Source organism: Elaeis guineensis, chromosome 9 (assembly GCF_000442705.2).
Source record: "Elaeis guineensis isolate ETL-2024a chromosome 9, EG11, whole genome shotgun sequence".
Taxonomy (NCBI): domain Eukaryota; kingdom Viridiplantae; phylum Streptophyta; class Magnoliopsida; order Arecales; family Arecaceae; genus Elaeis; species Elaeis guineensis.
The window spans coordinates 40384060-40400172 of NC_026001.2; the positions used below are offsets into that span (position 1 = coordinate 40384060).

Sequence of the window (16113 nt, forward strand, 5' to 3'; positions counted from 1 at the left end):
ATATCTCTATTGTCCTAGTAATAGTATATCATTTGATCGTGAACTAGTTTAAGGACTACGCGATAAATCCTCCTTTATCAATCAAAGTAGTTCTAAGGACTTCATCACAACATAAAAATTCGTTAGAAGATGTAAGCTTGTGATGAAAAAGACCAAATAACTTTGATTATTTATCAATTTATATACATTTATAATTAGTACAATCATCAAATGATTGACTTTAGGATACATTTTCCAACAACTTCTACTTGGATTACAGCCAATCAGTATAGTATCAGATACCCATTTTTAGTTTATCATCTCAGAACTCCTAGATATCAAGATTTTAGTAAATAGATTAGTCAAGTTCTTCTTTCGTCGATCTTCTAAAAATTAACGTTACCTTAATAGATTTTTCAAATAAGATAGTAGTGATGCAAATGCTTGATAAGCTAATGGAACTTTAGCTCCTTGGCATGAGCTATGGCTCTAGTGCTGTACAATATAGCAGGACCATCATCGAAGGGTATCACTCCTAGCTTGTCAGTGAACCAGTACAATCATATAGCTTTTTTGCAAGCATCAATGCATTTTGTCTTGCAAATTGAATTGGCTATATTACTTTGCTTGAAACTTTTTCAGCAGATTGCTTCATTATTTAGGTAAGGATGCATTTCGACACTTCTTGTTATTATTATGTCCAACTAAAAACTAGAGTCATACTCTACAAGTTTTAAGTCAGATTCTCTATTATTATATTGCAGGTATTCACTCACTATCCTAGTGAGTATACCATATCCAATCTCATACATAGTGTACATGATAAAATAAATTCTACTCATAAATACTTTATATATGCTGGACTAAAAAAACTCAAGCAGTCTCTTAGATCTATCTCTATAGATCTTCATCTCTGGGATGATGAATGTTTTTTTTAAAGTTCTTTATGAAGAACAATAATAACAGCAAAATCTTCATTCCCTATAATGTAAAGAATGTCATTTTTATATATAAAATAAGAAATACACTCATAGAACTATCAACCCATTTGTATTTGTAGGATTCTTCTTCATTCTCAATGAAGCCATGCATTTTGATCATTTATCAAAATGCATGTTCCAACTCTAAATATTTAGCATTACCATGGAGAAAATTATCTCATTATAGTCAATATCATAATGTTGATAATATCTTTAGAAAATCAAATGGGCATTTTAGGTCTCCATCTTCTCATCTACACTCTCTAATCTTATTGAAGATCTACTTACACCTATGGGCTTAACCTTTTCGAGTGGATTAACAAGTGTTCATTCATCGTTGACTATTCTAGACTTCATTTCAGACTCTATGGCTCCAAGTCATTAATTGAAGTCGAACCTCTGCATGACATCCATATAGACGATCAGATCTTTGTTGTTCTCATTGAGTTTAATAAGATCACGTTTCGTAATTGAAAATTGAAGTATCTATCCGATAGATGTGGTACTTTACCGAATCTTCTTCATGGTGCCTCTATAACGGATTTTAAATTTGATCTAATCAAATTTGATTCTATGGATTCACTAGATTGTGTTGGTTCTTTCACCTGTCGAACTTCATATGTTCTATATTAGAGGCATTAGTTCTTTCACCAAGATACTCCTTTTTACAAAAGAAATGCTGAATAATTTTTGCTCTTTAGCAAGGTAGAAATTATATCCCCTAGATTCTTTGGGGTTACCTTACAAAATAATATATATAGAATCAAAATTCAAGCTAATCAGTTTGCAAATGCTTGACATAAACCAAACACTCCCAAACCCTACGGTAAGAGGGTTTCGGCTTATGCCTAGTCCATATCTCATATAAAGTTATTGCGACTGATTAATTTGAAATTCAACTCAGAACATAATAAGAGTCTTAAGAGCATAACCCTAAAAAAAGACTGGCATATTTGTAAATCCCATCATGGATCGTACTATATCTAACAAAGTCGGTTCCAATAAGAAAGAATCCTATTCTCTTTTAGATATGTCAAAAACTCATCGAAAAGGCATTCTCCTCTTTGGACTTACCAAAGAGTTTAATGCTCTTCCCAATTCATTTCTCTACCTTATTAAAAGATTGTTTGAACATTTCAAATAATCCAAATTTATGACAAATATGTTTGTAGATCTAATACATCAGTATGTATCAGATTCAGAACATCACTAGATCGTTCACTTTTTCTAGCAAAAGGTGATCCGATCATCTTACTAAAGAGATAAGATTGACAGATTGACAATGATTGATAATCACTGACTTTGAGAATTATCTCCTATTGATTCTATTTTTATTTATATGATGAGCCTAAATTATCAAAGGTAGGCTTTCATGACATTATCTACTCTAAGGAGTTTGTTTGTTGTGTACAGTACACTAACAGGCTGTAAATATCATTTCTTAGTTGTCCACATGATTTTGACATCATTCATAATGATATCACAAAATCATTAGATAATAGTGACAATCAGTAAAATGATATTGTTAGAATTAAAAATAAGCTTGATCATTCTTAAAATCAAGATTGTAACATAACTTTCATCTCTAATATTCAGGAACCTCTTATTATTTTCAAACTTTCTACTAATTTGAAGTCATTACAATAATTTGTATGAACTTTTGATATCCAATATCTAGGTACTAGTATCACAGATAGAGAAATCATAAGGTGTTATCATATAAATAACTTATCCAATAATCTTTTGCTGATTTTTCTTCCTTAGCCTGTTTGGATCAAGGGACTCTGTCAGATTAGGTTAACCTTAGACTCTTTTATCAGTTCGGACTCATTAGCCCAAACACGACTCTTTTACACATTCTTTTCTTTTTCTTTCTCAAAAGATTGTTATCGCACTGAAGACACATCTTCAGAGGTACAAAAGAACTCTTTGAATATTTGAAAGATTTTCTTCTACTGAGTATCATTGAATTTATAACTAAATTCATGTTTTTCGCTACTCTCTAAAATACCACATAGTGATATGATCATTTGGCCACTTCTAATAAGTGCTTTTAATTGCATCATCTAAGTTGGATGTGCAAATATCAGGTGCTAGATCCATAATCATATATAGGATCCATTCGTGCTCTAGAATTATTTATAACTTTCAATACCATCTATCGAAGTTGCTGTTGGGAATAGTGTCCCAAAGTCAATCGTCAGTCTGTTGACGGTTGTGCTCCTTTTGTATTAGTACATGAATTATAAATAAATAAAAATTATTTTGATATTTTTTTATCACAAATATTTCATCTTCTAATGAACTCTTGTGTTGTGGTGAAGTCCTTAGGACTATTTAGACTCGACAAAGGAGGATTTGTCGCTTAGTCCTTAAACCTGTTCGCGACCAAATGATACGTTGTTACCAAGGATGACAATGTTTATCGAGCATAGGTCATTGTGTGCCATATGGGTTGGTTGTCCTCATAACCAAGGAGTGTGGAGACACTGGTATGGCATACAGGTGAGATGTAATGGTACATCTACACTGAACGTGACCAACTCCAGAGCTATTTCTGCTGTCAAGATTTGCTCCGATGGGATATGGGTATAAATGTCCCTCTGACCTGAGACCGTCACGGTGACTTGCAAGCAACTCACTGCACTTAGGCACTGGACTACCTGAATTTCTAATTCAGTGACGGAAGGCTGCTGGGTGTAGTCAAGTACTTGACTTATCGATGCATGTGTCAAGATGGGATTGATCACTCCAGTTTAGAAATTGTGTATAGTCGTGTTTCAATTTAGCAAAACCTTAGCCAGGGTAGTCCTAGTGAGGAGTCACAGGACTGTTTGAGTTGAATACGATTCGGATGATCTAATCAGGGTTGACAGTTTAACCCTGAGTCGTCCTAAACATAGGGGTCAAAAGGGATGAATTATATGGTAACCATATTCACGTAGGTTCTGAATGTTGCGATTGTGACTATTCGACCTATCCGATCGTCGGGTACCATTGCTAGATGGTCACTTCGATTAGTACAAAAATTGATTCCTGTGCTACCGGTTTAGGTTCAAACCTGCGGGGTCACACACATTAGAGGTTCCTTTCTGATCTGATGGCTGATTATGAGTCTTATGTGTTTGAGACTCTATGATTGAGAATTAAGATTCTCTGATCATGAGTTCCATACATTTTGGGTACCGAGATCAAAATTTTGAATTTCAAATTTTGAATTTGAAATTTGAACTCTTCGATCAAGGTTTCATATTGATGGACTTTGATATCCGATTGCCCATCGGATTTGGACTCAATAATTATGAGAGATTTTATTAGTAATTTGATCACTAATTAACTCAATTTGATTGAGTAATTATTTTTGGATCAAGTCTAATTGAATTAGATTCATTTGGGTTTGACCCGATTAGGTTAAGAGTTGACCTAATCGTCGAGATGGTTTGATCCCTGATTTGATCAGAGGTTGGGCTTAGTCAATTTTTGATTTGATTAGAATTTTATTAAGCCTAATTAAGCCTAATTAAGTTAGGTTTAATTTAGTCTAATTGTGCTTAACCTATTTTGATTAGGTTGGTTCAATTAAGATCAAACCACCATTTGAATTTGAATCCCTGCACCACCTTAAATCTCTGCGCCCATTTGAATTCACGAGAAGAAACTTCTCATGAATTTTTCTCATGCAAAGCCCTTCTCATGCCCACTCTTGTGCACTAATATTTGGATAAAGATGATTAGTTAGCCATTCAAATTCAAAGCGTGTATGAATTTGAATGGATAACTTATCTCTTACGCATACATGACATTATCCACTTTAGCGCCCCACATCTCACATGAGAAAGAGTTTCTCGTGAAACCTTTCCACACACAAAGCAGAATCATACCTTCTCTTCTCATGCCCAAGTGGATAGGGATGAGTTGGTTTTAGTTTGAATTCAAATTTGATTTGAATTCAAATGTGTAACCACTTGTCTTTATCCTCTCACGTGGATAAGACATGTTTTGAACTATTTTAAAAGAGTTAGGGAGCTGGGGCATGTGTAGAAAAATTCTGAGAAAGAAAGTGGGGCGTGAGGAAGCCTTGTGCATGAGGTGAAGGTCAAAACCTTTCGAGAGAAAAAGAAAGAAAAGAAAGAAAATTGGGCGCAGGGTTTTTGGTGTGTACCCTAGGGTTCTACCTAGGGTTCGGGAAGTGAGATTGGTGTGCCACGAGTGTCGTGAGTCCACCAAATTTTAGAAAGAGATCTATCAACCTCTCAACCAATCATGCAGATGATCCAGAGCATCCGAGGAGTCGACACACATCGATCGAAGGAGTTCGATCAACATCAGCCATCAAAAGGATAAAATCATGAACTAGCATTCATGAGGAACAGATCAGATGGGAGCTTCGTGTGGATGATCTGCAGAGGCCAGACACTAGTGTGGCTGCGACGTGATGATCAGAGCCCCTGACAGTGATCAGATTGCAGTGATCGACTACCCGCAAAAGGTGATGTGTTCTGAACACAGTATAGTAAAAAGTTTACTGTTTCAAATTTGAATTTCAAATTTAAATGCATGCAGTTGTATCATATTTAGATCCTAGTGTAGGGTTAATTAGTATTAATTAATGAGATTAATTAATAATTTTATTAAAATAGTAATTTTGAAAGAGTTTTAAAATTATCATTTTGCCCCTGCACTAAATTTTCGCTTCAAATGGTATCAGAGCATGGTTCTAGAATATGATATACATATGCATGCATAGATTAAGGTGTAATCTATAAGTTCAAATTTAAAATTTAAAATTTAAAATTTAAATTTTAAAATTTGAAATTTGAAATTTGTTTCAAATTTCAAATTTGAAATTTGAAATTCAAAATTTGAAATTTAAAATTCAAAATTCAAAATTTAAAATTCAAAGATTGGAAATTCGAAATTTAAAATTTGGTTGAAATCTCAAATTTGAAATTTGAAATTTGAAATTTAAAATTCAAAATTTAAATTTTGAAATTGATCTATTTAGATATACTTGATCCAAGTAGCAAGTAATCTAATTGGGTTGGTTGCCATGGCCGTCCGATCATAGGAGAAAAGTAGGATTTAAAGGTCCTCTCTTCCCATTCGATGGGGTCTCCTATGGCGGTAGGGGTGCCGATGCAATTATATCCCATGCCGATGAAGCAGTGAAAGAACTTAATTATAAAATTTATCATGAATGTGTTAGATTAGATCTAAAAGAAAATTTATAATTTATTTTGAGTTATTTTTTATTATGAAATGAGCAATAGGATTGCTGTTTATGAATTGTGCTGATCCATTTGTGAAATGAGTCAACACATTTGATGAACAGAAAATAAAATCTTTCAAAATTTAAAAATTATTTTCGAAATACCAAACCCTGACCCATCAGCCCAAGTACTTAATTAAAAGAATTAAGTGTTGTCTAGTAGGTCTAGAATTATGAATTAAGACCTAAGATAATTGCATAAACTTGTGGGTCAATGGGTTAGATGAATTAGGTCCATAATTGGGTTAGACCTAAGGTTAGCTTAAAAAATAGACTAAATGGAGTAATTGGTCAAATCTAATCAAAAGTTGAATTAGATTAGGTCAAGGATACTCTAGACTCAACTTCAATAGTTGTAGTTGAATGGGTCCATGTCTTTAACTAGACCAAGATGGACTTAATTCATGGCTACGCGGTGGAGCCCTATTTACTAAGTTGATCAAAATTAAAACTAATGAACCGGTTGGTGTCTAAGGTAAGTTCGGCAGTTTTGACTAGTGGTTCTTAAGCGGGAGCTACTCGCATTGATTCGATCATTGACGAGTTAATGGTAAATCCCCACCACTGATCTCACTTACCTGGCCAATCTGGTAAGTTAGATTTTGATTAGATCACTTGGTGATTAGAGCTCACCCATGTCATTAGGTAAATCAGTGTGACTGATTTAGGTGCTCCTAATGCCAGCTTTAATTAAATCCTTTTTTAATCTGACTTGGTGAAGTCAGTGGGAGGATTGAAATTGGTTGGATGATTTCTTCTCTACTATCCTTTAATAAAATTCTCAAAAATTATTAAGTTCCTAAAATGATTAAGTTATAATGATAACTAAGTCAATGCCTCCCATTAAGTGAGTAATAATGAGTCCATTAGTTCAATGATCATTGGAGGCCCAAAGGCCTGGTGCTCATTGGCTAATGGAATTATCATTCATAATATGATAATTTGGTTGAGTCTTTCTGATGGTGGTTAGGTTGGCCGACCAAAGTCGGACCTGATCATTTATTGGTCTGATTCACCAAATTAAGTCATGTTAATGGTTGGACCTAACCAGATCTTTTCAGTGGAGGCCAAAGCCTACTGATTAGGTTCTGGGGAAAATCAATTACTAGAAGTTGTTTAGAGAAATAACTGGTTAAGAACCTACCCATAGATGCACATGGGTTGACCAACCAAAGTTGGGCTCGTGTGTAGTCTGTGTGGATTCTAGTACCCATTAAGGAATTAAAGTAATTCTTCGAATTGGAGGTTGAGGCTACCAGTTCGTAAAAATATTGGAAAAAACTTTAGACTAAAGTCCAAGTCTTTAGTATTAATTTATGTACTAATAGAGATCTGGTTTTCTTTTATACAGCTATGGCCACTACCCTGTCGCTCCGGTCATTATTAGATAATGACAAGCTCATGGGACCTAATTTCGATAGCTGGTATCGAAAATTGAAAATCGTCCTTGAGCATGAGCGGATCCTTTATGTAGTAACGGATCCAGCACCTGAGGAGCCAGCTCCGAACGCTAGTAAGGCGATCAGAGACACTTATCAGAAGTGGCTCAATGACCGCACTACCGTCTGATGTATTATGCTGGTAGCAATGAATGACGAGTTCAGCTATAGGTTTGAGAATGCCCAACCACAGGAGATGCTTCAAATGTTGAACGACTCCTTTGGCATGCCTGACGATGTTGAAAGGCACAAAACTAGTTGTGCCATTTTCAATACTCGGATGAGGGATGGAACCTCAGTCACTGATCATGTACTGTACATGATCGAGATGATTGAGTGCCTAAGCAAATTGGGTTTTCCTCTGCATGAGCAGCTCGGTAAGGATGCGATCCTTAATTCCTTGCCCAAGTCCTTCCTCCCATTCCTTACTCATTTTCGAATGACAAAGCCTGCAGTAAACTACCATGGGTTGTTGGGGTTGCTGCAGAACTTTGAGAAGGATCACCAGCTCCATAAGGAGTCGGTGAATGTAGTGGGAGGGTCTTCTTCTCGTCATCGACTCTTTGGGAAGGGGAAGAAGAAGAAGAACAAGAAGGTGCAGCCTCATGCTAGGACGATTGCACAGGGTCAGACCAAGAAGCGCAAGCCCGACCAGAGCCAGGCGGAGTGCTTCTTTTGCAAGAAGCAGGGGCATTGAAAGAGGAACTGTCCTCAATACATTGCCTCCCTGGACCCGAACAGGCCGAAGAAGAAGCAAGGTAATTATATGATAACTCCTTACAACTTTCTATTTGTGATACTACTGCCTGGGTATTGGATACCGAAAGCCCTTATCATATTTGTAATTCGATGCAGGGTCTGCAGGTCAGTAGGAGATTTGATGAAGGTGAGAGGTTCCTAAATGTTGGAGATGGAAGTAAAGTTCCAGTTCTAGCTTTAGGAATCATGAGTCTTGTAATCAATTCTCGTAATGTAATTCTGAGTGAATGTCACTATTGTCCAAGCTTTTTATTAAATATTATTTCTGTAGGCCTTTTGGCCATTTATGGTTATAATTTTTTAATAAAAGAAAATATTTGCAATATCATTTTGAATGGTGTTATAATGTTTGTTGGATAATTAAATAATAAAATTTACTTACTATCACAGCCTGTTAATGTGGTTCAAAACTTCGGTAAATGCCCTAGAATAGATAATGTGTCAGAAGTCTACCTTTAGCACTATAGACTAGGTCATATCAATAAGAACAGGATAAATAGGTTGGCTCAAGAAGGAATTTTTGAACTTGGTGATTGTGAATCACTTCCAACCTATGAGTCTTGTCTTCTTGGAAAGATGATCAAGTCATCTTTTACTGAAAAAGGTGAGCGAGCCAGTGAACTCTCAGGTCTAGTACATTCTGATGTATGTGGACCTATGAGCTCAAGTGCAAGAGGTGGATATTTCTACTTCATAACCTTCACAGACGACCTATCGAGATATGGGTATGTCTACTTAATGAAGCATAAGTTGGAGTCGTTTGAAATATTCAAACTATTCTGAAATGAGATAGAAAAACAAACTGAAAGCGTATTAAAATTCTTCGATCTAATCGAGGAGGTGAATATCTTTCCAATGAGTTTCTGACATATCTAGGAGAGAATGGGATTCTCTTTCAGTGGACTCCTTCTGGAACACCACAGCATAATGGTGTATCTGAAAGGAGAAATCAGACTTTATTGGACATGGTTCGATCCATGATGGGATTTGCTGGTCTGCCGATCTTTCTCTGGGGATATGCGCTCGAATCGACTTGTTACCTTCTAAATAGAGTTCCGAGTAAGTCTGTAGCCAAAACGCCATATGAGATATGGATACGACGTAAGCCAGTACTCTCATACCTTAGGGTTTGGGGGTGTCCGACTTATGTTAAACTTTTAATTATAGACAAGCTTGGACCTAGGTCTGACAAGTGTAATTCTATAAGGTACCCAAAAAAGACCAAAGGGTATTATTTCTACCTTACTGATGAGCAAAAGGTGTTTGTCAGCCTTAAGGCAATCATTTTAGAAAAGAGTTCCTTAGTGAAGGAACTGTTGCCTCTAAGGTCGAACTTGATGAAGTTCGACAGGTGAAAAACTGACACATGTTACTGAACCTGAACCGAATTTGATTAGATCAGATCCAGAGCCCATTGATTATGCACCCTTAAGGCGGTCTGGTAGAGTACCACATCAACCGAACAGATACTATGGTTTCTTGGTCCGGGATGGCGATCCTGTCGAACTTGATGAAAACGATGAGGATCGATCACCTACATAGATGCAATGCAGAGACCTGACTCTGAGAAATGGCTAGAGGCCATGAAATCCGAAATAGAGTCCATGAAGGTCAACGATGTGTGGACATTGATTGACTCACCTGAAGGAGTGAAACCCATAGGGTGTAAGTGGGTCTTCAAGAGGAAGAGGGGCGCAGACGAAAAGGTGGAGACCTATAAAGCCCATCTGGTTGTCAAGGGATATCGTCAACGTTATGGTATAGACTATGACGAGATATTTTCTCCTGTGGCAATGCTCAAATCCATTCGGATTATGCTTGCGATAGCTGCCTATCTAGACTATGAAATCTGGCAGATGGATGTGAAGACAACCTTCCTAAACGGAGAGCTGGATGAAGAGGTGTATATGATACAACCTGAAGGGTTCACATCCATAGATGAGTCTAAGGTATGCAAGCTACAAAGGTCCATTTATGGACTTAAGCAGGCATCTCGGAGTTGGAACATACGTTTTGATAGGACAATCAAAACGTATGGCTTCGTTAAGAACGGAGAAGAGCCCTGCATTTATAAGTGGGCTAATGGTCCAGTAGTAGTATTTCTTGTATTGTATGTGGATGACATTCTCTTAATCGAAAATGATGTCCCTGCATTATAGGGAATAAAGATTTGGCTATCATCACAGTTCTCCATGAAGGATTTGGGAGAAGCTTCCTACATCCTAGGGATGAGGATCTATAGAGATAGATCCAAAAGTTGCTTGACTTATCCCAGTCCACGTACATTGATACTATGCTGAAAAGGTTCAGTATGGAGAATTTCAAGAAAGGCTATCTACCGATAGGCCATGGAATTTCTCTCTCGAAAAGAGATTGTCCGACAACACCTCAAGAGAGAGAGCGTATGGGTAGGATTCCATATGCTTCGGTAGTGAGATCTATCATGTACGCCATGACATGTACACGACCAGATGTGGCATACTCACTAGGGGTAGTGAGCAGATACCAATCTGATCCAAGGGAGAATCACTGGAAGGTTGTTAAAACCATCTTGAAGTATTTAAGAAATACTAAGGACCAGTGGCTTGTATATGGTGAATCGGACTTGAGACTTATAGGGTTTACAGACTCTAGTTTCCAGTCTAATCGCGATGACAGTAAGAGTGTGTCAGAATTTATTTTTACCCTTAATGGTAGGGCTGTCTACTGAAAGAGTTTCAAGCAACACACTGTGATTGATTCAGTATGCGAGGCGGAGTATATGGCTGCATCAGATGCTGCCAAAGAAGCGGTGTGGCTGAAAAATTTATCATCGAGCTCGGAGTAGCACCCTCCCTTGTTGGTCCAGTTTTGCTCTACTTGATAGCTCTGGAGCCATTGCTCAGGCGAAGGAACCGAAGGCACACCAGCGGACGAAGCATATTCTACGCCGTTACCATCTCATCCGGGAGATCGTGGATCGAGGTGACATCAACCTTCAGAAGATCGACGGAAAGGAGAACCTGGCCGACCCATTCACCAAAGCCATTGCGGTGAAGGAGTTCAATGACTATAAGTCGAAGATGGGTATTTGATACTGCATCGATTGGCTTTAGGCCAAGTGGGAGATTTTGGAATAGTGTCCCAAAGCCAATTGTCAGCCTGTTGACGGTTGTGCTCCTTTTGTATTAGTACATGAATTATAGATAAATAAAAGTTATTTTGGTATTTTTTCATCATAAATATTTCATCTTCTAATGAACTCCTGTGTTGTGGTGAAGTCTTAGGACTATTTAGACTCGACAAAGGAGGATTTGTCGCTTAGTCCTTAAACCTGTTCGCGACCAAATGATACGTTGTTACCAAGGACGACAATATTTATCGAGCATAGGTCGTTGTGTGCCATATGGGTTGGTTGTCCTCATAACCAAGGAGTGTGGAGACACTGGTATGGCATACAGGTGAGATGTAATGGTACATCTGCACTGAACGTGACTGACTCCGGAGCTATTTCTACTATCAAGATTTGCTCCATGGGATATGGGTATAAATATCCCTTCGACCTGAGACCGCCACGGTGACTTGCAAGCAACTCACTGCACTTAGGCACTGGACTACCTGAATTTCTAATTTAGTGAGGAAGGCTGCTGGGTGTAGTCAAGTACTTGACTTGTCAGTGCGTGTGTCAAGATGGGATTGACCACTCCAGTTTAGGAGCTGTATACAGTCGTGTTTCAATTTAGCAAAACCTTGGCCAGAGTAGTCCTAGTGAGGAGTCACAGGACTGTTTGAGTTGAACATGACTCGGATGATCTAATCAGGGTTGACAGTTTAACCCTGAGTCGTCCTAAACACAGGGTCAAAAGGGATGAATTATATGGTAACCATATTCATGTAGGTTTTGAATGTTGCGATTGCGACTATTCGACCTATCCGGTCATCGGGTACCATTGCTAGATGGTCACTTCGATTAGTACAGGAATTGGTTTCTGTGCTACCGGCTTAGGTTCGAACCTGCGGGGTCACACACATTAGAGGTTCCTTTCTGATCTGATGGCTGATTATGAGTCTTATGTGTTTGAACTCTATGATTGAGAATTAAGATTCTCTGATCATGAGTTCCATACATTTTGGGTACCGAGGTCAAAATTTTGAATTTCAAATTTTGAATTTCAAATTTGAACTCTTCAATCAAGGTTTCATATTGATGGACTTTAATACCCGATTGCCATTGGATTTGGACTCAATAATTATGAGAGGTTTTATTATGATTTGATCACTAATTAACTCAATTTGATTGAGTAATTATTTTTGGATCAAATCCAATTGAATTGGATTCAGTTGGGTTTGACCCGATTAGGTTAAGAGTTGACCTAATCGTCGAGATGGTTTGGTCCCTGATTTGATCAGGGGTTGGGCTTAGTCAATTTTGATTTGATTAGATTTTATTGAGCCTAATTAAGCCTAATTAAGTTGGTTTAATTTAGTCTAATTGTGCTTAACCTATTTTGATTAGGTTGGTTCAATTAAGATCAAACCACCATTTGAATTTGAATCTCTGCACCACCTTAAATCTCTGCACCCATTTGAATTCACGAGAAGAAACTTCTCATGAATTTTTTCTCATGCAAACCCTTCTCACACCCACTCTTGTGTGCCAATATTTGGATAAAGATGATTAGTTAGCCATTCAAATTCAAAACGTGCTTGAATTTGAATGGATAACTTATCTCTTGTGCATACATGACATTATCCACTTTAGCGCCCCATATCTCACATGAGAAAGAGTTTCTTGTGAAACCTTTTCATGCACAAAGTAGACTCACACCTTCTCTTCTCACGCCCAAGTGGATAGGGATGAGTTGGTTTTAGTTTGAATTCAAATTTGATTTGAATTCAAATGTGTAACCACTTGTCTTTATCCTCTCACGCGGATAAGACACGTTTTGAACTATTTTAAAAGAGATAGGGAGCTGGGGCGTGCGTAAAAAATTTTGAGAAAGAAAGTGGGGCGTGAGGAAGCCTTGTGCATGAGGTGAAGGTCCAAAACCTTTCGAGAGAAAAAGAAAGAAAAGAAAAAAATTGGGTGCAGGGTTTTTGGTGTGTACCCTAGGGTTTCTACCTAGGGTTCGGAAGTGAGATTGGTGCGCCACGAGTGTCGTGAGTCCACCAAATTTTAGGAGAGATCCATCAGCCTCTCAACCAATTGTGTAGATGATCTGGAGATCCGAGGAGTCAGCACACATCAATCGAAGGAGTTCGATCAACATCAGCCATCAAAAGGATGAAATCACAAACTAGCATTCATGAGGAACCGATCAGACTAGAGCTTCGTGTGGAGATCCGCAGAGGCCAGACACTAGTGTGGCTATGATGTGATGATCAGAGCCCCCATGATAATCAGATTGCGGTGATCGACTAGCCGCAAAAGGTGATGTATTCTGAACACAGTACAGTAAAAAGTTTACTGTTTCAAATTTGAATTTTAAATTTAAATGCATGCTGTTGTATCATATTTAGATCCTAGTGTAGGTTAATTAGTATTAATTGATAAGATTAATTAATAATTCTGCTATAAAATAGTAATTTTGAAAAAGTTTTAAAATTATCATTTTGCCCCTGCACTGAATTTTTGCTTCAGTTGCATCCTATAAATCAGTCACTGTCAAATAGTGAATGGAGCAATGGATATCTAGCCATAACTAAAAAGAAAATAAAGACCTCAATGTTTATGAATTGATTAAGCCTAAAGATTTGGACTTTAGTCTAAAAGTTCTCCCACTATTTTATATGAATTTGTAGCCTCTACTTCTAATTCAAAAAATTATTTTAATCCCTTAGTGAGTACTAGAATCCACATAAACTGCATACAGGTCCGAGGATGGTTCGATCAACCCATATGCACCTATGGATAGGTTCTCAACTAATTGTTTCTCCAAATAATTTTTAGTAGTTAATTTAACCTCAAATTTCATTTTAGTAGGTGATGGGCCTCCACTGAAAGTTTGGTTAGGTCAAACCATTAACATGAACCTATTCAGTAATTCTAACTAATGAATGATCAGGCTCAAAGATGACTCAATCAACCACACCATCATTAGATAGTACAATAGAATCATCATATGATGAATGATAATTCCATCATTTAGAGAGAACACCAGATAGATGGCACCTACAATGTCAATCAGAAATAATAGATCCATTACTATTCATCTTAATGGGAGGCTATGATCCAATTATCTCCATAACTAGCTCATTTTATGGACCTAATAATTTAAAAAATTTAATTAATTTAGAGAAGAAGAAGAAGAGATCAATCAGTAAACTACAATCCTCTCACTGACTTCATCAAGTCACTTAATTGGATTAGGATCGTGCTGATCGAACTGGCATCTAGATCAATCACACTGATCAACCTTAATGACATGGGTCAACTCGAATCACTTAACGATCTAATCAAAATCTAATTCATCAAATTGGTCAGATAAGTGAGATCATTGGAGGGTCTGCTAACATGCTTTAGACATCATCAAAATAGTTAGGTAAGCCACTCCCAATTAAAAACCACCAGTCGAAATGCCAAACTTACCTTAGATACTAATTGATTAACTAGTTTTGATTTGACTAACCTAATGATTCAGATTCAACCACTGAGCCATAATCAAAATCTATTTGGTCTAATCAAAGATATGGACTTGATCATCTACAACTATTGTATTGGTTCTAGAGAAATATTGATTTAATCTAATTCAATATTTGGTTATATTAAATCAATTTCCCTATATAGTCCATTAACTCTTGGATTCTAATCTTAGGTCTGATCCAATTAAAAAGATTTGATTTGAGCTAATCCATGCCTCATATTTTATGTGAATAATATTAGATCTTTAATTCATAATTCTAGATTTAATCAATTCTTCACTTAATTCTCAATTAAGTTTAGCATCAACATGAGTTTAGATTTAAGTTTGAAATAATTTTAATTTTTTATTTTATAAATAATTTATAATAAATATTATATAAAGATTTTTATTCTGAAACTGGATCGATTCAATCAATATTGAATCGGCTACACAAGAGGACTGGGTCAACTCAGTTCAAAACTGGATCATCTCAGTAATTGTGCAAGTATGTTTCAGATCTGAAAAATTTTACATAATTCTAAAATAAAATCAATTATAAACATATTTTTAGATCATATCTAAACTTGTTATAATTTAAAATTTTATTTTTTCATGATTAAAATAATTTTTTATCATATAAATTAGATATTTTATATTTTATATAACTTTGTATCACATACAATAAACTTAGGGTTTCAAGGTTTAGAATTTTGTAGAAAAATAAGTTCTTCCTTTCGTATTCTTTTTTATGGGATCTAATTACATGACGCCTCTATACACCATAAAGAACCCCATCGAATGAGAAGAGAAGGATTTTAAATTCTTCTTACTTCTATGACCAGACAGCCTGGTGATCAATCCATTTCAAGTACTTGCTAATCAGATCATCTAATCTAATCATATATCATATATGTTTGAATTTAGATCTAATCTAAATCACATCAGATCTGATCATAATCTTAGATCAATCTAAATCAGATCATAAATATTACATGCAATATAAAAAATTAGATTTTATCAAAGATCAGTACAAACTAGGACAACCTTTTCACTGTAAGGGTGAATCTTACAATAGGAAACCTTAT

The 16113-nt window shown here is 36.4% G+C and overlaps 1 protein-coding gene across 1 annotated transcript in view; it reads left to right on the top strand.

Annotated features, from left to right (window-relative positions):
* The first annotated feature begins 2940 nt into the window (after positions 1–2940).
* The window catches only part of LOC105034518 (high mobility group B protein 15), a 98745-nt gene continuing 85572 nt past the window's right edge, over positions 2941–16113 (top strand). The window contains exon 1 of the mRNA XM_073243492.1: positions 2941–2946. Within this exon, the coding sequence (XP_073099593.1) occupies positions 2945–2946 (2 nt within the window). The 5' untranslated portion in view covers positions 2941–2944. The remainder of the gene's footprint in view (positions 2947–16113) is intronic.